The 25,681-nt window shown below is 37.0% G+C and overlaps 1 protein-coding gene across 3 annotated transcripts in view; it reads right to left on the reverse strand.

The window, feature by feature from the left end:
• The window catches only part of ADGRV1 (adhesion G protein-coupled receptor V1), a 602,883-nt gene that overhangs the window by 318,530 nt on the left and 258,672 nt on the right, over positions 1-25,681 (reverse strand). For all 3 annotated transcript variants that reach the window (XM_003822773.3, XM_055112209.1, XM_055112210.1), the window contains 3 exons: positions 18,757-18,928; positions 13,182-13,424; positions 1,381-1,788 (listed from right to left, as the gene is read on the reverse strand). In XM_003822773.3, coding sequence (XP_003822821.2) covers positions 1,381-1,788; positions 13,182-13,424; positions 18,757-18,928 — 823 coding nt within the window. The remainder of the gene's footprint in view (positions 1-1,380; positions 1,789-13,181; positions 13,425-18,756; positions 18,929-25,681) is intronic.

Genomic DNA, 25,681 nt, shown 5'->3' on the forward strand with positions numbered 1-25,681 from the left:
TTAAGTATCTTCATATATGAGAAAATTGTACTGTTTGCTAATGGTTACTCAAAAAAAGTTAATTACATTTTCCCATAGGAGCTACTTTTATAATTCCATTGTATTATTCACGATAGTACTAGTAACAGTCAAGATGTACTATCTGACAACTCTACTGAAATAAGTGTTGATTCTTAACCAATAATAACTTGGTTAACATACATAACTTATTGAGAACAAAAAGTAGCAGAATTTCCATATATTTTCCCTAAATCATATGAAGTGAGGTCCTGTTTCCTTCCCTAAAATGTAATTACTGGACATTCTTTCTCTTTCCCTGGCCAAAAACAACTTGGCATTGTCCTATGCCATTGGGCCATTAGAAAATTCAAGTAATAATATTTTGTGGAGTGAGTTTTTACTGCAGAATTTTCTCTGCATGAAATAGCAATCGTTTCCCTTTGCTTTATAAGATGTTTGCCATGGCCTGCTCTTTTTACCTCTGTACTTTATAATTTTCTTTTCTATCTTTCAAGCATTGTATTTTAAGAGATACCACTGGATGGAAAGTATGCACGACTATCTAAAACCCCATTGTTAACTCTAAAGTATTTAAAGGTCATTATGCAAGAGATGTAGTAATTATACATTCATGGGTATGTACTCAAAACATTCAGTTCTTGTATATAAATATATTGATAGGAAATATCTTGATAAGAAAGCCCAAAGTAAACCTCCAAAGGAGGCTTTTAAGTAATAACTTTATAGATATCTTTCAAAATTTATATTCTTAGGCTCTCACATCTCCATTTAATTCCATCATTTGCAGAGTTGTAAGTAAATAGGTTTAAAATAAAATCTGTTTTGTACAAGTATGTACCAAATGGAATGTCTGAAATTATCTAGTCATTTCTTAATTTTTCTTTTCTGTGAAAGTTTTCAGTGCCCGTGAGGACTACAGAACAAGCAGAGGGTGATAATTTCTATTCCATGGCATTTAAACTGGAAGGACTATGTAGATAATCTAGTTCAAGTCTTTTTCTTAATGGACTAAAAAAACTGAGGCTCAAACTACAAAGTTAATTGGCCAGTTTCTGGAGAGTCGCCAACTGCCTATAGCTTCCAACCTCTGGAGCCTTTTTTTTCATGCACTAGGCTGTCTTTACTACTGCACTAGGTCATTCTCCAAGCCTAAGACTGAGATTTCCAAAGAGGCATCAGTCATATCCAAGGAAGAGGACAGTGTCAGATATGATGCATTCTATTCCTATGTTCAGAAATCTAAATTTATCATAATTTCATAATAACCAATGTTAAAAGAGAATGTGATTTTGGTTTTACTTGGGTTTTTAAATTTACAAAATTTCACTAAACAAATTACTAATATTCACAAAAACTTACCTTTTCTATTAAATGCATCATGGCACTGAGTTGTTCATCTGTGTTTTCTGTGGCCACTTTCATGCTGATGGTATGGAGCACTCTGTTGAGAATATCATCATTCACAGGCTGATGTAGCTGATCTGCAAGCCCCCAAATGGCCTGCGAATCTGCATCTGAGACAAGAGTGATGTTGGCAGTCCCATACACTTTATCAATTCTGGCACCACCTTTTGGGTCAAAAAGGACAATCTGGAAGCGTTTAGGAAATGAATTTAAAGATCCTGTCTCTGGCGTTAGGATGACATCCAATACAGTGCTTCTCTGGCCAGGTTCAAAGACCAATGTGCCTTCAGTTATCACAAAATCCTTTCCAGAAATAGCTGGAGATATGATGGTACGACCAATTGTTTCAGCACTCCTCAACTCCTAGAAATTAAACAACACCATTTAAGTGAATCTATGACACCTCTGATCTTGTCCTAAACAAATTCTTGTTTCTTAAACAAATTCAATTTCTCTTAAACAAACTGAAGGGCAATGATGATGACAGTACTACCTAAAGATGGGGTTTTATACTTTTCATAATCTTCTAAGATAAATTAGAGAGATAAATACATAACATACGGTGATGAGATTAGGAAAGAGATGCCTTCAAATGGACCAAGGAAGCAAATTAGACCAGAAATGTCACTCTTGCCTCCATTTCTCCAATTGTGATTGAAAATCGTGCTTCAAATAACACATGTGGTAAAATATAAGTATGCAGGAAAAGGAGGAATATTTATATTTTCACTGTCACATAGAAATTTTGGGGGGCAGGCTGGGGAGAGTAGAGAGAAGGCAGAGGGGAGGAAAGCGGAAGTAGAAGAAATTGGTTTCATGTTTACACTCAAATATGGAAATATCCTAAGGAGTAGGGTCCTGGACATATATACCTCTGCTCTTCTTCAAATTATGGTTATTGAAAAGTTTTCTTGGAAAAAGTGTTTTGGAACGTGAAGCATGAACACTTTAGTCAAGGAAGAATCAAAGGAATGTGCATTTATTTACTACTGAGCCAAGAACTATTAAACTCCTAGTACAAGCCAAGTGACATACAATGGATATAGATTTGAACAGCAGAATACCTGCACTCATAGAACCTACTATTCTAGCAGAGGATACAGGTTGTACAAGGGTTGTGGAATTAATGATAGATTTTTATCTGAAGACAAGTTCTATGAAGAAAAATAAAAGTAGGTAAGGGAATGCACGGTGATGGTAAGGGTAGCATTTTATATAAAACTGGACATAGAAGCTCTTGTGATATTTGAACAGAGACTGCAAGGAAATAAATGAATAGGCTACATAAGGATCTTGGGAAATATTCTAGGCAGAAAGAATAATTACAAAGGCACTGGAGATGGGAACCATCTTAGTCTGTTCAAGGAAGAACCTAAGGCCAATGTGACTAGAAGGAGAGTGCTGGATGCTGCTATAAGAGAGGTGGAGGCTGGGTGTGGTGACTCACACCTGTAAACCCAGCACTTTGGGAGGCTGAGGTGGGTGGATCACAAGGTCAGGAGATCAAGACCATCCTGGCTAACACGGTGAAACCCCATCTCTACTAAAAATACAAAAAATTAGCCGGGCATGGTGGCAAGCACCTGTAATTCCAACTACTGGGGAGACTGCGGCAGGAGAATCACTTGAATCCGGGAGGCGACGTTGCAGTGAGCTGAGATTATGCCACTGCACTCCAGCCTGGGCAATAGAGTGAGACTCCATCTCAAAACAAAAAACAAAACAAAAAACAAAAACAAAAAACAGAGAGGTAGATAGGAGACAGATAATGTAGGCATGTAGGTTCGTTATTCAAAATGTGGCAGGAAGACCCTAGAGGATTCAAGCAAGAGAATGACACATTTTATTTAACATTATTCATGAGTGTTCTGGCTATTGTGTATATTAGGATATAGTAGGGAATGAGCATGGAGGTTTTTGCATTCGTTCATGCAAGAAACAGTGGTAGAATAAATAGGGTCACATGAATAGAAATACTCAGACTAGAAATACACATGAGTAGAAGTACTCAGACTAGAAATATATTTGAATGTAGAGTCAATAGGACTTTTTTGTTTGTTTCATTTTGGGTTTTTTTTCGAGATGAGGGTCTCGCTATATCAACAAGGCTGGTATCCAACTCCTGGGCTTAAGAGATTCTCCTAGGTATCTGGGACTACAGGCTTGCACCACTACGCTCAGCTTAGAGTCAATAGAACTTTCGATGAATTTGATATTGGGTGGAAGGAAGAGGAGAAGTGAAGGTAACTCCTAGCTGCTTGCCTAGATGAATGGGTAAATGGATAATGAATGGTGGAAAACTGGGGAAAATATTGTTAAGGGACAAATCAAGAGTTATCTGTTATACATAGTAAGTCTGAGATGCCTCTTAGACATTCAAGTGATGACATCAAGTAAGAGCAATCAGATACATGGGTCTGGATCAGGAGAGGTGATGAGGTTAGTGATAAAAATGTGGAAGTCCTCAGTGTACAGATGATATTTAATAAACAGTTCTATATAGTCTAGCCTGGAGATTGATTCTTGGTGGATCCCAACATTTACTGGCTAGGAAGACCAACATAGCCAACAGGAAGGAGCTCCAAGTGAGGTAAGGATTAAGAGCAGGAAGGTGTATTATTACAAAAGCCCAAAGAAGAGCATTCTTCAGGAAGGAGGAAGTGATTGATTGTGTCAAAAAATGAAAAAAAAAAATCAATGAATGCTTTTTAAGAGCATCTGCAGTGTAACGATAAAATAAAAAGCCTTACTGAAGGAAATAACTCAAAAATCTAACGGCTTTAGAATGGATACATTAAAATATTCCCTGAAATACTATATAACAGTTAAAATGAAAGGATTTCAAGTACACACAAAAGCATGGATAATTCACAGACATATGATTGAACAAAACAGGGACCATAGAACAATACAATTGGATTAATTTCATTTGCACAATTTCCAAAACAGGTAAACCCAAATAATATATAAGAATAGAACTACTTAAAAAGAATATGAATAATTTAACATAAAATTCAAGATATAAATTATCTGCAAGGTGGGGATAGTCAAGGAAAAAGCAAGATGGCATCAGAGGGGTTCATAATGGAAAGTTTTATACTAAAATTCAGATAAAGTTACATTTCTGAAACAAGGTGGTAGTGATTTGATTACTAAAAACTGTATGTATACATTTGGCCCGCTGTTTTTTCGCAGGATTTATTTCATAGTTCAAATATTTAAAGGAAATGAAACAATCAAAATGTTCTTGTGTTTATAAAATACATATAATAAACACAAAGAAGCACTATGCAATTTAAAAGTGACAATGGGGAGGCCAAGGCAGGTGGATCACTTGAGGTCAGGAGCTCAAGACCAGCCTGGCCAACATGGTGAAATGTTGCCTCTATAAAAATACAAAAACTAGCCGGTCATGATGGTGGGTGCCTGTAATCCCAGTTACTCGAGAGACTGAGCCGGGAGAATAGCTTGAACCCAGGAGGCAGAGGTTGCAGTGAGCCAAGATCGCACCATTGCACTCCAGCCAGGGCGACAGGGCAAGACTCCATCTCAAAAAAAAAAAAAGAAAAAAAAAAAGAAAATCAATATAGAAATAGTCTTTGAATGGAATAGGCAATGTGAAAATAAGGAAAACACATGGTCTTTCTTGAACTTGTGTGCTTTCAGCTAGCACACATATATAAAAGAAAGTATTTGGAATCAGTTTCAAATTTGTTTTTAGCTATAGGTCTATTTAACTGAAAGATAACTAGAATAATAGATGTCTTTATTGTCTCAAATAGGAAGGACCAGAAATTCCTTCTTAACTTTATATCACAAACTTAGATATAAGCCACAGATGCTAAGGCTACAGTACTTACGTACATGGGAATGCTGGTCTACCAAAGGGTATCTATGTTACAATGACTGTTTTAATTGCATTAATCTATTTAAAGTAAAATGAAAATCAATATCATAACAGAATAACAACTTGATCCATGATTATTTTCTCATTCATGCCAGCTACTGGAAAAGAGAATTGTATGTCTCTGTCTTCTAGTAATATGCCTAGCACTTAGAGAACAACACAAGGGCAATTAAGCAACAGGAAAATAAAATAATACCAGAGAGGTGAAACTGTCATTTCCAATTGTTTAAACTTTTATTCTGACATAATTGCAGATTTACATGCAGTTATAAGAAATAATAAAGGAGATTTCCTACACCCTTTACCCAAACTCCTTCATTAGTAACATTTTGCATGACTGTAATATAATATTACAACCAGGATTTTGTCATTGATACAGTCAAGAGACAGAACATTTTCATCCCCACAAGAATTCTGCATGTTAACTTCTACAGCTACACTCATGTCACCCCAGCCCATTCCCTCCTTAATCTCTGGCAACCACCAATTTCTTTTCCATTCCTATAATTTTGTAATTTCAATAATATTATAGAAATGGAATCATACAGTACATAATCTTTTGGTATCAGCTTTTTTTTTTACTTAGTATGATTATATGGAGATTAGGTTGTTATGTGTATCAATAGTATGTTTCTTATTATTAGTGAGGAGTGTTCCATACATGGATATACCACAGTTTAACTATTCACCCATTGAAGGACACCTGAATTGTTTCTACTTTGGGGCTATTATTAATAAGCTACTATAAATGTTCATGTGCAAGTTTTTGTGTGAACATAAGTTTTCATTTATCAGGAATAAATGCCCAGGACTGCAACTCCTGAGTCACAAGGTAGTTCATGTTTAATTCTTGAAGAAACTTCTAAACTGTTTTCCAGAGTGGCTTACCATTTTGCATCCCATCAGCAATGAATAAGTGATCCAGTCTCTGTGAATTCTCACCAGCATTTGGTATTGTCATGGATTTTATTTTAGCCATTCTGGTAGGCATCTAGTGATATCCCACTGTGGTTTCATTTTGCTAATAGCTAATGGTGTTGAACATCATTTTATATGCTTATTCTTCATCTGTACATCCTTTCTGGTGAAATCTACTTTTGTTTATTGTGTTCTTTCTTCCTTCCTGATGTTCCAAAGTTCTTTCCTTTTTATCATTCCCTTTCTGTTTAAAGATCTTTCTTTAGCCATTCTTTCAGGGTAGGTCTGTGTGCAACAAATTCTTAGTTTTTCCTTCATCTGGGAATATCTTAATTTCCCCTTCACTTGTGAAAGATATGTTCACTGGATATAGAATTTAGGGCTGGAGGGTCTTTTCTTTTGGCACTTGAAAAATAGCGTGCCATTTCCACCTGGGACCCATGGTTTTCCATGAGAAATCTCCTGTCATTCCGATTGCTTTTGCCCTAAAGATAAGGTACTTTTCCTTCTCAGTTCTTTCAATATTTTTCTTGCCTTTATTTTTATTAGTTAGACTATGATATATGTTATGCAGTGGTCACCATGGGCCTTGGGTGAGACCCCCAGTGCTGTGCTAGCTTCAGGTCTGATTTAGCACAATCCTAGTGGCAGTGACCACAAGAGTCCTTGAATCAACCCTCTGGCAGCTCCAGGAAGTTCAGCACAGACACAGAGGATCCTTTTGTTTAGGAGAAAGTAAGGGAAGAAAACAAGAGTCTCTGCCTGATAATCCAGGGAATTTTCCCAGATCTTATCCAAGACCACCAATGCAGTACTTCTAGGAGTCTGCAAGAGCAACAGCATTACTGGGCTTGGGATGCCCCCTAATGCAGATATGGCTGCAATAACCAAAAATTTAGATCACAGCACCCAAGCCTCTTCAAATATCTGGAAAAACTTCCCAAGAAGGATGGGTAAAAATAAGCCCAGATTGTGAAGACTACAGTAAATACCTAAGTCTTCAATGTCCAAATATTGACAAATATCCTCAAGCATCAAGACCATCCAGAAAAACATGACATCGCAAAACAATTGAAGAAGACACAAAATGCAGATATTTCATGTTCATGGATTGGAAGAATAAGAAAGAAAGAAGGAAAGAAAGGAAGGAAGGAAGGAAGGAAGGAAGGGAGGAGGGAAGGAAGGAAGGAGAAAGAAAGAAAGAAAGAAAGAGAAAGAAAGAAAAAGAAAGAGAAAGAAAAAAGAAAGAAAGAGAAAGAAAGAAAATAGGCAGAGGAAACAAAAGAAAAAAGAATAAAAATGAAACATGCATACAAGATCTATAAATATCATCCAAAGGCCAACTCCAAGAGGTATTGGCCTTAAAGGGGATGTAAAGAGAGAGACAGAAGGAGAAAGTTTATTCAAAGGGTTAATAATGAGAACTTCCCAAACGTAGAGAAAGATATCAGTATTCAAGTACAAGAAGGTTACAGAATACCAAGCAGATTTAACCCAAAGAAGGCTACCTCAAGGCATTTAATAATCAAACTCCCAAAGGTCAAGGATTTAAAAAAAAAAAAGAATCCTAAAAGCAGCAAGTAAAGTGGAACAAATAACATAGAGTGGAGCTCCCATACACCTGGTAGCAAACTTTTCAGTGGAAACCTTACAGGCCAGGAGAGTGTAGCATGACATGTTTAGTAAGTGCTGAAGAAACTTTTATCCCAGAGTAGTATATCAAGCGAAAATATCCTTCAAACATGAAGGAGAAAGACTTTCCCAGACAAACAAAGCTGAGAGATTTTATCAACACCAGTCCTATCCTACAAGAAATGCTAACGGAAGTTCTTCAACCTAAAAGAAAAAGATATTAATAAGCAATAAGAAATCATCTGAATGTACAAAACTCATGGTTAATAGCAAGGACACAGAAAATTACAGAATACTATAACACTGTAATTTTGGTGCGTAACCTACTCATTTCTTGTGTAGAAAGACTAAACACTGAACGGATAAAAAATAATAACTACAACAACTTTTCTAGACATAGACAGTATATAATAAGATATAAATAGAAACAACAAAAAGTTAAAAAGTGGGGTACAAAGTTTAGGTGTCAAATTTTTATTCGTTTCCTCTTTGTTTGTTTGTTAGTTCACTTGTATGTTTATGCAATCTGTAATAAGATGACATCATTTTAAAATAATGACAATTATTTTAAATGGCAATTATTTTAATGACAATCAGACAAGAGAATGATATAAAGTCCATCCAAATTGGAAAGGAAGAAGTCAAATTATCCTTGTTTGCAGATGATATGATCTTGTATTTGGAAAAAACTAGACTTCAACAACAAAAAATTACAATTGATAAACAAATTTAGTAAAGTTGCAGTACTTAAAATCAACATACAAAAATCAGTAGCATTTCTATATGCCGACAGTGAACCATATGGAAAATTTAAAAAATCCCATTTACAATAGCCACAAGTAAAATAAAATACCTGAGAATTAACTTAGCCAATCAAGTGAAAGATCTCTGCAATGAAAACTGTAAAACTGGCGAGGCGTGGTGGCTCATGCCTGTAATCCCAGCACTTTGGGTAGCTGAAGTTGGTGGATTGCTTGAGCCCAGGAGTTTGAGACCAGCCTGAGTATCATGGTAAAATCCCATTTCTACAAAAACTACAAAAATTAGCCAGGTGTAGTGGTGTGCACTTGTAGTCACGGCTACTTGAGAGGCTGAGGTGGGAGCATTGCTTGAGCCTAGGAGGTCAAGGCTGTAGTAAGCCATGATCACACCACAGCACTCCAGCCTGGGCAAAAGATCAAGACCCTATCTCAAAAAACCAAAACAAATCTATGAAAAACATTGATGCAAGAAATTGAAGAAGGCACAAAAATGCAGATATTTAATGTTCATGGATTGGAAGAATCAGTATTGTTAACATGTTCATACTACCCAAAGCAATCTACAGATTCAACACAATCCTTATCAAAATGCCAATGACATTCTTCACAGAAATAGGAAAAATAATCTTAAATGGAACTACAAAAGACTCAGAATAGCCAAAGCTATCCTGAGCAAAAAGAAAAAAACTGGAGGAATCACATTACCTGATTTCAAATTATACTAGAGAGTGACAGTAACCAAAACAGCATGGTACTGGCATAAAAACAGACACATAGACCAATGGAACAGAATGGAATAGAACCCAGAAACAAATCCGTACTTCTACAGTGAACTCATTTTCCACAAAGGTGACAAGAACGTACATTGGAAAAAGGGCAGTCTCTTCAATAAATGGTTCCGGGAAATCTGGGTATCCATATGCAGAGGAATGAAACTAGATCCCTATCTCTCACCATACACACAAAGTCAAATCAAAACAAAAATGGATTAAAGACTTAAATTTAAGATCTCAAACTAAGAAACTACTACAAGAAAACGTTGGAGGAAACTCTCTAGGACATTGGACTGGCAGATTTTTTTGAGTAATACCCCACAACCAAAGTAAAAATGGACAAATGGAATCATATCAAATTTAAAAGTTTCTGCACAACCAAAGAAACAATCAACAAAGTGAAGAGACAGCCCACAGAATGGGAGAAAATATCTGCAAACTACCCATCGGACAAGGGATTAATAACTAGAATATATAAGGAGCTCAAAGAACTCTATGAGTAAAAATGTAATAATCCGATTTAAAAATGGGCAAAAGATCTGAATAGACATTTCTCTAAAGAAGACATACAAATGGTAAATAGGGATAAGAAAAGGTGCTCAACATCACTAATCATGAAAGAAATGCAAATCAAAACTACAATGAAATATAATCTCACCTCAATTAAATGGCTTTTATGCAAAAGAAAGGCAATAATGAATGCTAGTGAGAAGGTGGAGAAAATGGAACCCTCATACACTGTTGGTAGGAATGTAAATTAGTACAACCACTATGGAGAAGTTTGGAGATTCCTCAGAAAACTAAAAATAGAGCTACCATATAATCCAGTAATTCCACTCCCAGGTATATACCCAAAAGAAAGGAAATCCTAGGGATATACCCAAAAGAAAAGAAAGTGTATCAAAGAGATACCTGCACTCTCATGTTTGTTGCAACACTATTCACCACAGTCAAGATTTGGAACCAACCAAAGTGTCCATCAACAGGTGAATGGATATTGAAAATGTGCTACATATACACAATGCAGTACTATTAAGCCATTAAAAAGAATGAGATCCTGTAATTTGCAACAACATGGATGGAACTGGAGGTTATTATGTTAAGTGAAATAGGCCACGCAGAGAAACACAAACATTAAATGTTCTCACTTATTTGTGGGAACTACAAATTGAAACAATTGAACTCATGAAGATAGGGAGTAGAATGATGGTTACCAAAGGTTATGAAGGTGGTGGCAGTGGGGCAGAGGGGGTTGAGGGAAGTTAGAATGGTTAATGAGTACAAAAAATAGAATGAATACAATCTAGTATTTGATAGCACAACAGCACGACTATAGTCAACAATAATTTATTGTACATTTAAAAATAACTAAAAAAGTATAATTGAATTGTCTGTAACAAAAAGGAAGGATAAATGCTTGAGGTGGTGGATACCCCATTTATCCTGATGTGATTATTATGCATTGTATGCCTGTATCAAAATATCTCATGTATCCCATTAATATATACATCTACTATGTACCTACAAAAATTAAAAAATAAAAATACTGGTATTAATGCACTGCCACAAACATTCTCTACTAAGCCTATAATCGCAGGGTAGGATGTTTATTGGTAAGGGTCAGAATAGGGTGTGTGTGTGTGTGTACTTATGTTTGTGTGTGTGTGTGTATATATATGTATATATACGTATATGTGTGTGTGTGTCTATATATATAGAGAGAGAGAGAGAGAGATTTACTATAAGGTAAGAAATTAGCTCATGCAGTTATGGAGGCTGAGAAGTCTCAAGATCATCTGCAGGATGATTTCATAGGCTGAAGACCAAAGGAGGTCAATGGTTTAGTTCCAGTTCAAGCCTTATGGCCTGAGAACTAGGAGAACCAATGGTGTAGTTCCAGTGCAAAAGCCAGCAGGCTTAAGACCCAGGAATAGCCAATGTTCCATTTTGAGTCCAGAGACCGGAAAAAGCCACTATTCCAAGTCAAAGCCTATCAGACAGGAAAAATTCTCTCTTACTTAAAGGAGGGCCAGGCTTTTTGGTCTATTCAGGACTTTGACTGATGGTATGAGGCTCACCCACATTATGAAGGCAATCTGCTTTACTCAGTCTACTGATTTACACGCCAATCTCATTCCAAAAAATAACCCTCACAGAAACACTTAGAATAATGTTTGACCAGATATATGGGTACTCTGTGGTCCAGTCAAGTTGACATATAAAATTAACCATTTCAATAGGGAAAACTGGAAATTCCTAAAAATATATTGTTCCATAAATAAGTGCCCTTTATGAGTTATACACTAGTGACAGCATGCATTTTGCAAAGAATCACTTATGAAGAATCTAGAAAACATATAAATAAATATGATAGAGTTGCTGGCCTTCAGATTCTTCTTTTGGCAACTTCAATTCCCCTCTCATCTGACTGAGCACATAAACTCGCTTAAGATGTGCCTCAAATCTCTTTTATCATCTGGTTTTTCATTTCCAGTCCCCCTTCTTCCATTCTCCAAAGTAGTAAGTTATAACGATATACATTTTATGGGAGAAGAGGAAGAATGAAACAGACTTCTATAATTTATCTTCTATCTTAAATACTCCAATAAAAAATACTCAAGTCTTCCTACTGTAAATCAACATACTTCACTTTGTGCTATTTAGAACAGACTTTATTTCTAGGGTCTCATATAATAGGGAGTTTTCTTTTTGTTTGCTGCACTGTGGACTCTGTCATAAAGATAAGTTTTACTGCCTGGCCAACTTTCAGAACAGCTTAATATCCACAGCTTGAGGCCTATTCTCTCATCTTGACTCATGTAACTGCTACAACATACTGGCCACACATATGTTCTGTTTTATGCACAGAATGTCCTGTTTGAGCCACCCAATGGTGACACAACCAAGCAGGTACTAAAGGGAACTTTTAATGAAACTGAAATCTTAAGGCCCAAGGATTCATCTGGTTTGGAATCTTGAAACATTGGAAATAGAAGAGCTGTCCAGAATGGCAGTTTTCAAATAGTGGGTTTCCTGAAGTTATATAAAGTAAGGGGAACAAAGAGAGGACTAAGGTGGGTCAGCTATGATCCTAACAATCATGCTTCAAGCAGAGTAGGGACAGATTTTTGCTTTACTATATTAGAGTTTCACTGCTAAAACAAAAGCAAAAAAATAAGGCTGAAAGGTATATGGTATTGTTGGGGCCAAGCCCACGGTCTGGTGACTTAGTGTTATGCAGCATTGATCTTCTGAGTCCCCAGATAGCCTCCCTGTCTTTTATCTGATGTCACCTAAGAGGATGGATGTGAAAAAAGTGGCAGTGAGGCTTTGTGAACACATGGATTTGAAGAAGTGTAAAGATCAGCTAGTGTTGGAGGTTCTGAAAAAGAAAATTTTCAACTGTTTTGGAAACAAAACATAACAAGATCCTCACTTTCTGCTTCTGGCCTTCAACAGTTACATTCTGAAGAAATTTTAACTCCCTAGAGATTTTATAAAACAGATTTATGTAAGATAGTTTGCACTGTATAATCAATCTTGTCAAAAGAGAGAAAAAAGAAAAGTCTGTCGTTTTAAAACATGATCTGTTACTGATGAGTGAAAAGCTGAGCTGTTTCAAGGATAAAGCTTAATGTAATGAATAAAAAGTGAATTACGATGTTATCCTCAGAAAATAATGTATCAATTATTCCCTATGTCATTACTCTTGCTGTAGTTAAAGAAGAAAACCATAACGTGTATGTATATATATTCCATGCTTACCTGGGTACTAAAGTTAACAGACATCATTAGTCCTGTCCCAGAATCTCTGGCCACCTGCAGACTGATTAAAGTGGCCTTTTTGTGAGCCACTGCCAGCCGAGAACCCACAGAAAAATACACAAGGCTTTGAGATTCATCACTTTCTAAGATTTTAATCTGTGCGAATCTGGCACTGTTGTTTATTGCTGCTCCAGCAGTAGCTTCATATAGTTCCACAAAAAAATACACTTCAACCTGTGGTATCTGACAATGAGAAAAAGGAAAAAAAAACAACTATTACTAATATATTTCTATCTGTAGATAGTTCTGATATTTAAATATTGTATAATTCATATACATTTTTAGAGAAATAAATATATAAATCTAGAGATATATTCTGTATAATTACGGAATTAAATTCTTAGATTATCATGACATTTATTTTTGGTCTTTCTTTAAAAATACATTTACTTTCTCTGGGCGAGCTTCTTACTAGAAAATCAATGTCAGGAAACAACCTATGTATACTACGATCAGCAAAAAAACAAATTAAATGTATTCATACCACAAAACACTATAAAGTAGTTAAAAGGAATAAACTAATTCAATGTTTTTTAACACAGATGCATCTCAAAATATGTCAGTGAAAATATCAAGCTGTATAATGATATGTATAGCATGATACCATAAAAGTAAAGTTAAAACTACACAAAGCTTACTATATTTTATTAATAGATACATATTTATGTAAAGTTTTCTTTTTTAACTACCACACCCTGACGGCAGTTGCCTTGGGTGGAGGGTTTGGGTGGGGACAGGGCAGGGAGTGGAGTTGGAGAATATTACTGAGGAGGGGGGAAAAAATGGATCTTCAATTTTGTAAGGTTCTATTTTTATTTCTTTTATTTTTAAAGTGTTTTAAATAAATATAATCAAATATTTATAATAGTCAATTCTGAAGTTTTACGTATTTTTCAAAATTTTCCAAAATTCAGTATATAGTCTAAATGTAGTCTGCTGGTTACAGTTTGCTCATGTTTCACCTTGGTTCCTTCTCGACAGTCTCAAATAATTTATTTTCTAAAGCCTGAATTCAATTTTATAACATATTGGCAATCACCTGTTTTTACTAATGATTCACTCTTAACAAAATCATCCACAAATCTTAGCAATATTGTTACCCATCTGTCATAACTCAAAGGAGCTAAGCTGATGCCTTTACAACTGCAGTGACATTGTCTACTTTGATATAATGTATCATTTTTACCTACCAGCAATGACCATTATGTTTTGTGACCATTTTAATGATAACTATTACATCATGAAATGATACAACCAACCCTTCAGAATTATCCAAGTGTTTATAAGTAAGTTATATCTTAGTTATAGCATAAATCAACTTAATCTCCTTTTGTTTTCTGAAAAAACATTTAGTTTTTTCTGTGGCACATATCATTCTTTACTGTTGCTGATTAACTGTCAGTTGATATTGAAATATGGAAATAATTGTACTATGTCCACTTTTGAGAAACTACATTTGGCAAATACAATAAACTAAAGCACTATCAAAGTATAGTAACTATATTCAAGACCTAGTATGGCCAAGCGAGCTTGAATTCAAAGTAGTTTCTTTTAACTAAGGATTTTGGTATGTTACATTCCAACAGACTTTTATTTTCTAGAAAAATATTCCTTTTTCATTGTGATGATGATTAGAACATACTTATAGCCACCTACAAACAAAATAATATGTTATAATCTAAGTTAAGAATCATCTGAAATTGAACAGTGTACAGATGGGTGCCTACATATCATTAGACTAGTAACATAAAGAGTCTTCCAGTCTTAGAAATAAACACTCTATTGAAACAATATTTCTGAAGTCTAATGAGAAATCAAGACTTGCAGATCATATGTGAACCTCCCTAGACTCCTAAAAATGACAGAGACCTCATAAGAGCCCATTCCATGTGTAATTCCCAGCAGGTTCTTTTCCTGGTTAGGTCAGAAGCATCCCAGGATGATCTTTTGCCCTAACTAGTGTAAGATGATTTTTCCAGGGACCAGAACTATCCAGCAATAGAAAAACCAAAGTAACACTGAAACAATACCTTACTTAAATATTTTTGAAAATATTTGCAACAAATATTTAAACACTGGATTTAAACAGATTTTGTGGTTAAGAGCATGCTTCCTAAGTTGTTACCTTTTACATTTCACTAATATAGAATCATAAGATAAATAATCAGGAAAAGGGGAAATGGACTGGAATTCAAGAGATGAGTTCTAATCTTGGCCCAGTAATTGAATTGGGCGAGTTACTTAAATTCGTCATAATTCAAAAGTGAAAGTATTGAAAAACTGTAGAGATGATAATCTGAGATAGGACAGAGTCAAAAAACTTTGAGTGCCAATAGACTGGATTGAGGTGAGGGACACTGCCATTAATGAGTGGTGTAATTCTGTGGGTGCATTTGTTGTGTCTGCTATATCTGTAACTCTTCTACCACTTGTGTTGATGTAGTTATTACTCAAGTCATTGCATTCCCTCGGGCTCCATCTCCATCCATTCTGAATAATCGCAATACTCACCATCTCTTATGAAGGGCCAACTCTGCCGAGAGCTGTGCTAAGAACTTCTCATTATTTTCTTTATCTGCCTCACAGCCCTGTTATTAACCCCGTTAAACCTGGGAGGCTCAGGAAGGCTAAGCAACCTGTCCAATGTCACCCAGCTAATTGGTAGAAGAGTTAATATTTGAACTAAAGACTTCCATTATCAGAACCCTAACTCTTAAACTGACTCCAGTGACTCCAAGAATAAGTTCAGTGTAACTGATGTCTTTCCTTTGACAAAAAATGAAGAAGATGGTGCTTAGGTCAAAAATCTAGCAATAATTGGGTGGCTCTACTAGGACCTCCAAATAATTTCTCAAAGCCCACTACAGAAGAATATTGTCACAGAACATGTATTGTGTATATCATTAGGTCTCAGTTTATCTGACATAATAATAATTTGAACTGGACGAGTAATAAATTCCCTTCTACTAATAACATGTAAAATGTTAAAATGTATATCAAAAGTTCATAGTACTTTTTGAAAAACACTTTTTCATTTTCATGAGAAAATAATCATCTTCCATCTTCTCTCTTTTTAAATTTCCTCTTAATGAAACTAGAATATATATTAACCTTGCTTGTTCCTTGCTTTTTAACAGGTGAAAAGATAATGAGGGAAAAAATGTCTTGAAAATTAGCTGCTTCTCAGAATGCAGAAGAAAACTCTACAATTTGAATATCATATGTGAAAGAGAAAGAAGAGGTGTGACTAATTTTTTTCTCTTACCTAACTGAAACTTTTGATAATGGGCTCAGTAGCATTTCTCTAGTTAGGAAAACAAATATATACAGTTAGCATCCCATGTATTGCATACAACATTTTCTTACCCCTTAATTATATATTCTTCTGCAAGGAGGGCAAGCTCAGAGGAAGTAGTCTACCCTAACCCCACCTATACTTTAACTTTCCTATTTCTCTTTATTCAGCTTGCCCAAGCCCACTCCTAATGGCTCTTCTCCTCTCTCTTCTTAGAATTACAAGTTTAACATCTACTGTACGAGACAGATGTTTAAAGCCTAGTGAGATCGTATCAGTATTCTAATTCACCAAAAATCCTATTTGAGATAAAATGCACAATATAATATTTAGTAATTCATGTATGTAAAACATATTTATGGAGAATGCAAAACCATATTCTAATTTTTGAACAGCTAACAGTCTTATAGTCTATATAAACTATGCATAAGTTGTAACACTGCATATAACTGATAATTTCCATAGGAAAGGTACAGATAATGTTTTATAAATTTAGAGAATCAACGACTCCAACTAGAGGTTTCATGGGAGGCATCATGGAGAAAGTGGTATTTTGATTAAGGGAAAGCTATAGTTAAGAAATATGGAGGCTGGGCATGCTGACTCATGCCTGTAATCCCAGCACATTGGGAGGCCAAGGTGGGCAGATCGCTTGAGGCTATAAGTTCCAGACTAGCCAGGCCAACAGGGTGAAACCCCGTCTCTACTAAAAATACAAAAATTAGCCGGGCATGGTGGTGTGCACCTATAATCCCAGCTACTCAGGAGGCTGAGGCATGAGAATCGCTTGAACTCAGGAGGTGGAGGTTGCAGTGAGCCGAGATCGCAGCACTGCACTGCAGCCTGGACAACAGAGTGAGACTCCACCTCAAAAAATAAAAAAAAAAGAAATATGGGGTTGAGAGGGTTGATGGAAGCGTAAAAATATTTGGAAGAAATGCATGAAGAAGAGTTTAAATTCAAGTAGAATACAGTAAGTCTTCACTTAACCATGACAGGTTCTTGGAAACAGCAACTTTAAATGAAAGGACATACTGTGTGCAGTAGGAAGTCAACTGTTGTTTATATCAATTAGTCCATGGTAAAATTGGTTTCATTATACAGCACATTGTTTCACATAAAGTTGCAGTTTCCAAGAGCCTATTGAGGACGTGAAGTGAGGACATACTATATGATCAAATGTCTTGAGTATTGAAATTTCAGTTCCTCATTGTCAGTGTGACAGAAAGTTTTAGTAGCTGATGATAACTCAACTCAAGAAAAGCAAAAAACAATGATGTGATATGCTAAACTACGAAAAAGAGTGGGGATTCAAGGCTTTAAGGAAAATAAATTTTCCAGCACTACCACCACGAAGGTGGCCACAACAGCAACACATTTGCCTGCATCAACTTTCCTATATAGCTCTAGTACATACATATAGATCTCTAAAATCCTTTCTGATCAAAGAAATCAAGTCCTTTGACACTAGTTAATTGGCTGTCTTACATCAGGGAAAAAATCAAGACAGCTCTAGAATATTTGTTATTGCTATAAAGCAACTATGCTTCCAGATATTTTAAAAGTAATATTGAAAAGACAAAAGACCAGCTTAATAAGACTACCAGTGGCCATGCCATGACTATTTGAATACCAAAAAGAAAATCACTTAGTAAGTAATAAAAATTATTTGAATTTGAATTTATAGTGATACTGAAAGAAATGTTATTGTTATATAAAAAAGAGATAGCATGCAAGATAAATGTGATTCTAACAGCATATACTTAATATTTTATTAATTTTAATGTGTAGAAGAGTTAGCATATCGACATGTCTTTTATTAAGCATGTGTTCATTTATTAAGCAATGATAAACATTTTTTTCTTTGTATGTAAGTAGGAAGGGGCTAATAAAAAGAATTGTGAATAAGACATTTATTTCTAGAAAAGGAAAGAATTGTACCAAGAATACAAATAAAAGAAGTTAAACCTACATGGTTGTTATTTTAGAATGGCAAGAAACAAAAAAATAGAAAAATGACAAGTTTATTTACAAAATTCCATAATGTAATCAAGTCTGTCTAAAGTCTGTTGTCGGCAAAGAGATTTAGACATTATGGCTAAGAAAAACACAAAGAATCTCCTTATCAACAATGTGTAAGTTTCAATAGTGGTTTTAAAATGATTAATTCTAAAGAAATATAATTAGAAGTTGACACTAGTGTGTCTCTTCATTTCTTACCTTTTCTGGTTTGAGTTCAATGCTGATAAAGCATTTTGTTTGACCCATTGTACAGGTTGTGGTCCCTGACACAGACTGAAGTTCCTCCATCAGGTTTACCCCATCCTTCTGGAGCACGACGACTGTTTTGTTAAGTGTGACTCGCCAAAAGACCTTGACATCTTCAAAGGCCCTGTGAGCAAGAAACCCACCAATGCCTTAACAGAGGGTGTCATCCCCATGTCTAATAGAGTTTATTATCAAATAATGGTACCTCTTCATCCAAAGTATACCAAATGGTACCTCTTCATCCAAAGTATAGCACTTACTTTACCACTGATAATGCTGAAAATGACCAATTTTCCTCACTACAGATAAGATGATTAAGCCTCAGGGCTTATGTGGTTTTCTTTGAATACACTCCATTCAACAATGAATAAGTATCCTAATACTCTGTATAAGGAATGTAAAAACAAATAATATTTTTCGAGAAGGAAATAAAGGGCATCCAATTAGGAAAAGAGGAAGTCAAATTGTCCCTGTTTGCAGATGACATGATTGTATATTTAGAAAACCCCATCATCTCAGCCCAGAATCTCCTTAAGCTGATAAGCAACTTCAGCAAAGTCTCAGGATACAAAATCAATGTACAGAAATCACAAGCACCCTTATACACCAATAACAGACAAACAGAGAGCCAAATCATGAGTGAACTCCCATTCACAATTGCTTCAAAGAGAATAAAATACCTAGGAATCCAACTTACAAGGGATGTGAAGGACCTCTTCAAGGAGAACTATAAACCACTGCTCAATGAAATAAAAGAGGATACAAACAAGTGGAAGAACATTCCATGCTCATGGGTAGGAAGAATCAATATCATGAAAATGGCCATACTGCTCAAGGTAATTTATAGATTCAATGCCAACCCCATCAAGCTACCAATGACTTTCTTCACAGAATTCGAAAAAACTACTTTAAAGTTCATATGGAACCAAAAAAGAGCCCGCATCGCCAAGTCAATCCTAAGCCAAAAGAACAAAGCTGGAGGCATCACGCTACCTGACCTCAAACTATACTACAAGGCTACAGTAACCAAAGCATCATGGTACTGGTACCAAAACAGAGATACAGATCAATGGAACAGAACAGAGCCCTCAGAAATAACGCCGCATGAAGGAGGAGGGAGGATGGCCGAATAGGAACAGCTCCGGTCTACAGCTCCCAGCGTGAGCGACGCAGAAGACGGGTGATTTCTGCATTTCCATCTGAGGTACCGGGTTCATCTCACTAGGGAGTGCCAGACAGTGGGCGCAGGTCAGTGGGTGCGTGCACCGTGCGCGAGCCGAACCAGGGCGAGGCATTGCCTCACTTGGGAAGCGCAAGGGGTCAGGGAGTTTCCTTTCCGAGTCAAAGAAAGGGGTGACGGACGCACCTGGAAAATCGGGTCACTCCCACCCAAATATTGCGCTTTTCGGACCGGCTTAAAAAACGGCGCACCACGAGATTATATCCCGCACCTGGCTCGGAGGGTCCTATGCCCACGGAGTCTCGCTGATTACTAGCACAGCAGTCTGAGATCAAACTGCAAGGCAGCAGCGAGGCTGGGGGAGGGGGCGCCTGCCATTGCCCAGGTTTGCTTAGGTAAACAAAGCAGCCCGGAAGCTCGAACTGGGTGGAGCCCACTACAGCTCAAGGAGGCCTGCCTGCCTCTGTAGGCTCCACCTCTGGGGGCAGGGCACAGACAAACAAAAAGACAGCAGTAACCTCTGCAGACTTAAATGTCCCTGTCTGACAGCTTTGAAGAGAGCAGTGGTTCTCCCAGCACGCAGCTGGAGATCTGAGAACTGGCAGACTGCCTCCTCAAGTGGGTCCCTGACCCCTGACCCCAAAGCAGCCTAACTGGGAGGCACCCCCCAGCAGGGGTACACTGACACCTCACACGGCAGCGTATTCCAACAGACCTGCAGCTGAGGGTCCTGTCTGTTAGAAGGAAAACTAACAAACAGAAAGGACATCCACACCAAAAACCCATCTGTACATCACCATCATCAAAGACCAAAAGTAGATAAAACCACAAAGATGGGGAAAAAACAGAACAGAAAAACTGGAAACTCTAAAACGCAGAGCGCCTCTCCTCCTCCAAAGGAACGCAGTTCCTCACCAGCAACGGAACAAAGCTGGATGGAGAATGACTTTGACGAGCTGAGAGAAGAAGGCTTCAGACGATCAAATTACTCTGAGCTATGGGAGGACATTCAAACCAAAGGCAAAGAAGTTGAAAACTTTGAAAAAAATTTAGAAGAATGTACAACTAGAATAACCAATACAGAGAAGTGCTTAAAGGAGCTGATGGAGCTGAAAACCAAGGCTCGAGAACTACGTGAAGAATGCAGAAGCCTCAGGAGCCGATGCGATCAACTGGAAGAAAGGGTATCAGCAATGGAACATGAAATGAATGAAATGAAGCGAGAAGGGAAGTTTAGAAAAAAAAGAATAAAAATAAATGAGCAAAGCCTCCAAGAAATATGCGACTATGTGAAAAGACCAAATCTACGTCTGATTGGTGTACCTGAAAGTGATGGGGAGAATGGAACCAAGTTGGAAAACACTCTGCAGGATATTATCCAGGAGAACTTCCCCAATCTAGCAAGGCAGGCCAACATTCAGATTCAGGAAATACAGAGAGCGCCACAAAGATACTCCTCGAGAAGAGCAACTTCAAGACACATAACTGTCAGATTCACCAAAGTTGAAATGAAGGAAAAAACGTTAAGGGCAGCCAGAGAGAAAGGTCGGGTTACCCTCAAAGGGAAGCCCATCAGACTAACAGCGGATCTCTCGGCAGAAACCCTACAAGCCAGAAGAGAGTGGGGGCCAATATTCAACATTCTTAAAGAATTTTCAACCCAGAATTTCATATCCAGCCAAACTAAGCTTCATAAGTGAAGGAGAAATAAAATACTTTACAGAAAAGCAAATGCTGAGAGATTTTGTCACCACCAGGCCTGCCCTAAAAGAGCTCCTGAAGGAAGTGCTAAACATGGAAAGGAACAACCGGTACCAGCCGCTGCAAAATCATGCCAAAATGTAAAGACCATCGAGACTAGGAAGAAACTGCATCAACTAATGAGCAAAATCACCCACTAACATCATAATGACAGGATCAAATTCACACATAACAATATTAACCATAAATGTAAATGGACTAAATGCTCCAATTAAAAGACACAGACTGGCAAATTGGATAAAGAGCCAAGACCCATCAGTGTGCTGTATTCAGGAAACCCATCTCACGTGCAGAGACACACATAGGCTCAAAATAAAAGGATGGAGGAAGATTTACCAAGCAAATGGAAAACAAAAAAAGGCAGGGGTTGCAATCCTAGTCTCTGATAAAACAGACTTTAAACCAACAAAGATCAAAAGAGACAAAGAAGGCCATTACATAATGGTAAAGGGATCAATTCAACAACAAGAGCTAACTATCCTAAATATATATGCACCCAATACAGGAGCACCCAGATTCATAAAGCAAGTCCTGAGTGACCTACAAAGAGACTTAGACTCCCACACATTAATAATGGGAGACTTTAACACCCCACTGTCAACATTAGACAGATCAATGAGACAGAAAGTCAACAAGGATACCCAGGAATTGAACTCAGCTCTGCACCAAGTGGACCTAATAGACATCTACAGAACTCTCCACCCCAAATCAACAGAATATACATTTTTTTCAGCACCACACCACACCGATTCCAAAATTGACCACTTACTTGGAAGTAAAGCTCTCCTCAGCAAATGTAAAAGAACAGAGATTATAACAAACTATCTCTCAGACCACAGTGCAATCAAACTAGAACTCAGGATTAAGAATCTCACTCAAAACCACTCAACTACATGGAAACTGAATAACCTGCTCCTGAATGACTACTGGGTACATAACGAAATGAAGGCAGAAATAAAGATGTTCTTTGAAACCAACGATAACAAAGACACAACATACCAGAATCTCTGGGACGCATTCAAAGCAGTGTGTAGAGGGAAATTTATAGCACTAAATGCCCACAAGAGAAAGAAGGAAAGATCCAAAATTGACACCCTAACATCACAATTAAAAGAACTAGAAAAGCAAGAGCAAACACATTCAAAAGCTAGCAGAAGGCAAGAAATAACTAAAATCAGAGCAGAACTGAAGGAAATAGAGACACAAAAAACTCTTCAAAAAATTAATGAATCCAGGAGCTGGTTTTTTGAAAGGATCAACAAAATTGATAGACCACTAGCAAGACTAATAAAGAAAAAAAGAGAGAAGAATCAAATAGACACAATAAAAAATGATAAAGGGGATATCACCACCAATCCCACAGAAATACAAACTACCATCAGAGAATACTACAAACACCTCTATGCAAATAAACTAGAAAATCTAGAAGAAAGGGATAAATTCCTCAACACATACACTCTCCCAAGACTAAACCAGGAAGAAGTTGAATCTCTGAATAGACCAATAACAGGAGCTGAAATTGTGGCAATAATCAATAGTTTACCAACCAAAAAGAGTCCAGGACCAGATGGATTCACAGCCGATTTCTACCAGAGGTACAAGGAGGAACTGGTACCATTCCTTCTGAAACTATTCCAATCAATAGAAAAAGAGGGAATCCTCCCTAACTCATTTTATGAGGCCAGCATCATTCTGATACCAAAGCCGGGCAGAGACACAACCAAAAAAGAGAATTTTAGACCAATATCCTTGATGAACATTGATGCAAAAATCCTCAATAAAATACTGGCAAAACGAATCCAGCAGCACATCAAAAAGCTTATCCACCATGATCAAGTGGGCTTCATCCCTGGGATGCAAGGCTGGTTCAATATACACAAATCAATAAATGTAATCCAGCATATAAACAGAGCCAAAGACAAAAACCACATGATTATCTCAATACATGCAGAAAAAGCCTTTGACAAAATTCAACAACCCTTCATGCTAAAAACTCTCAATAAATTAGGTATTGATGGGACGTATTTCAAAATAATAAGAGCTATCTATGACAAACCCACAGCCAATATCATACTGAATGGGCAAAAACTGGAAGCATTCCCTTTGAAAACTGGCACAAGACAGGGATGCCCTCTGTCACCACTCCTATTCAACATAGTGTTGGAAGTTCTGGCCAGGGCAATTAGGCAGGAGAAGGAAATAAAGGGTATTCAATTAGGAAAAGAGGAAGTCAAATTGTCCCTGTTTGCAGATGACATGATTGTATATCTAGAAAACCCCATTGTCTCAGCCCAAAATCCCCTTAAGCTGATAAGCAACTTCAGCAAAGTCTCAGGATACAAAATCAATGTACAAAAATCACAAGCATTCTTATACACCAACAACAGACAAACAGAGAGCCAAATCATGAGTGAACTCCCATTCACAATTCTTCAAAGAAAATAAAATACCTAGGAATCCAACTTACAAGGGATGTGAAGGACCTCTTCAAGGAGAACTACAAACCACTGCTCAAGGAAATAAAAGAGGATACAAACAAATGGAAGAACATTCCATGCTCATGGGTAGGAAGAATCAATATCGTGAAAATGGCCATACTGCCCAAGGTAATTTAGAGATTCAATGCCATCCCCATCAAGCTACCAATGACTTTCTTCACAGAATTGGAAAAAACTACTTTAAAGTTTGTATGGAACCAAAAAAGAGCCTGCATTGCCAAGTCAATCCTAAGCCAAAAGAACAAAGCTGGAGGCATCACACTACCTGACTTCAAACTATACTACAAGGCTACAGTAACCAAAACAGCATGGTACTGGTACCAAAACAGATATATAGATCAATGGAACAGAACAGAGCCCTCAGAAATAACGCCGCATATCTACAACTATCTGATCTTTGACAAACCTGAGAAAAACAAGCAATGGGGAAAGGATTCCCTATTTAATAAATGGTGCTGGGAAAACTGGCTAGCCAGATGTAGAAAGCTGAAACTGGATCCCTTCCTTACACCTTATACAAAAATCAATTCAAGATGGATTAAAGACTTAAACGTTAGACCTAAAACCATAAAAACCCTAGAAGAAAACCTAGGCATTACCATTCAGGACATAGGCATGGGCAAGGACTTCATGTCCAAAACACCAAAAGCAATGGCAACAAAAGACAAAATTGACAAATGGGATCTAATTAAACTAAAGAGCTTCTGCACAGCAAAAGAAACTACCATCAGAGTGAACAGGCAACCTACAAAATGGGAGAAAATTTTCGCAACCTACTCATCTGACAAAGGGCTAATATCCAGAATCTACAAAGCACCCAAACAAATTTACAAGAAAAAAACAAACAACCCCATCAAAAAGTGGGTGAAGGACATGAACAGACACTTCTCAAAAGAAGACATTTATGCAGCCAAAAAACACATGAAAAAATGCTCATCATCACTGGCCATCAGAGAAATGCAAATCAAAACCACAATGAGATACCATCTCACACCAGTTAGAATGGCAATCATTAATAAGTCAGGAAACAACAGGTGCTGGAAAGGGTGTGGAGAAATAGGAACACTTTTACACTGTTGGTGGGACTGTAAACTAGTTCAACCATTGTGGAAGTCAGTGTGGCAATTCCTCAGGGATCTAGAACTAGAAATACCATTTGACCCAGCCATCCCATTACTGGGTATATACCCAAAGGACTATAGATCATGCTGCTATAAAGACACATGCACACATATGTTTATTGCGGCACTATTCACAATAGCAAAGACTTGGAACCAAGCCAAATTTCCAACAATGATAGACTGGATTAAGAAAATGTGGCACATATACACCATGGAATACTATGCAGCCATAAAAAATGATGAGTTCATGTCCTTTGTAGGGACATGGATGAAGCTGGAAACCATCATTCTCAGCAAACTATCACAAGGACAAAAAA

This window comes from Pan paniscus, chromosome 4, assembly GCF_029289425.2.
Source record: "Pan paniscus chromosome 4, NHGRI_mPanPan1-v2.0_pri, whole genome shotgun sequence".
Classification (NCBI taxonomy): Eukaryota; Metazoa; Chordata; class Mammalia; order Primates; family Hominidae; genus Pan; species Pan paniscus.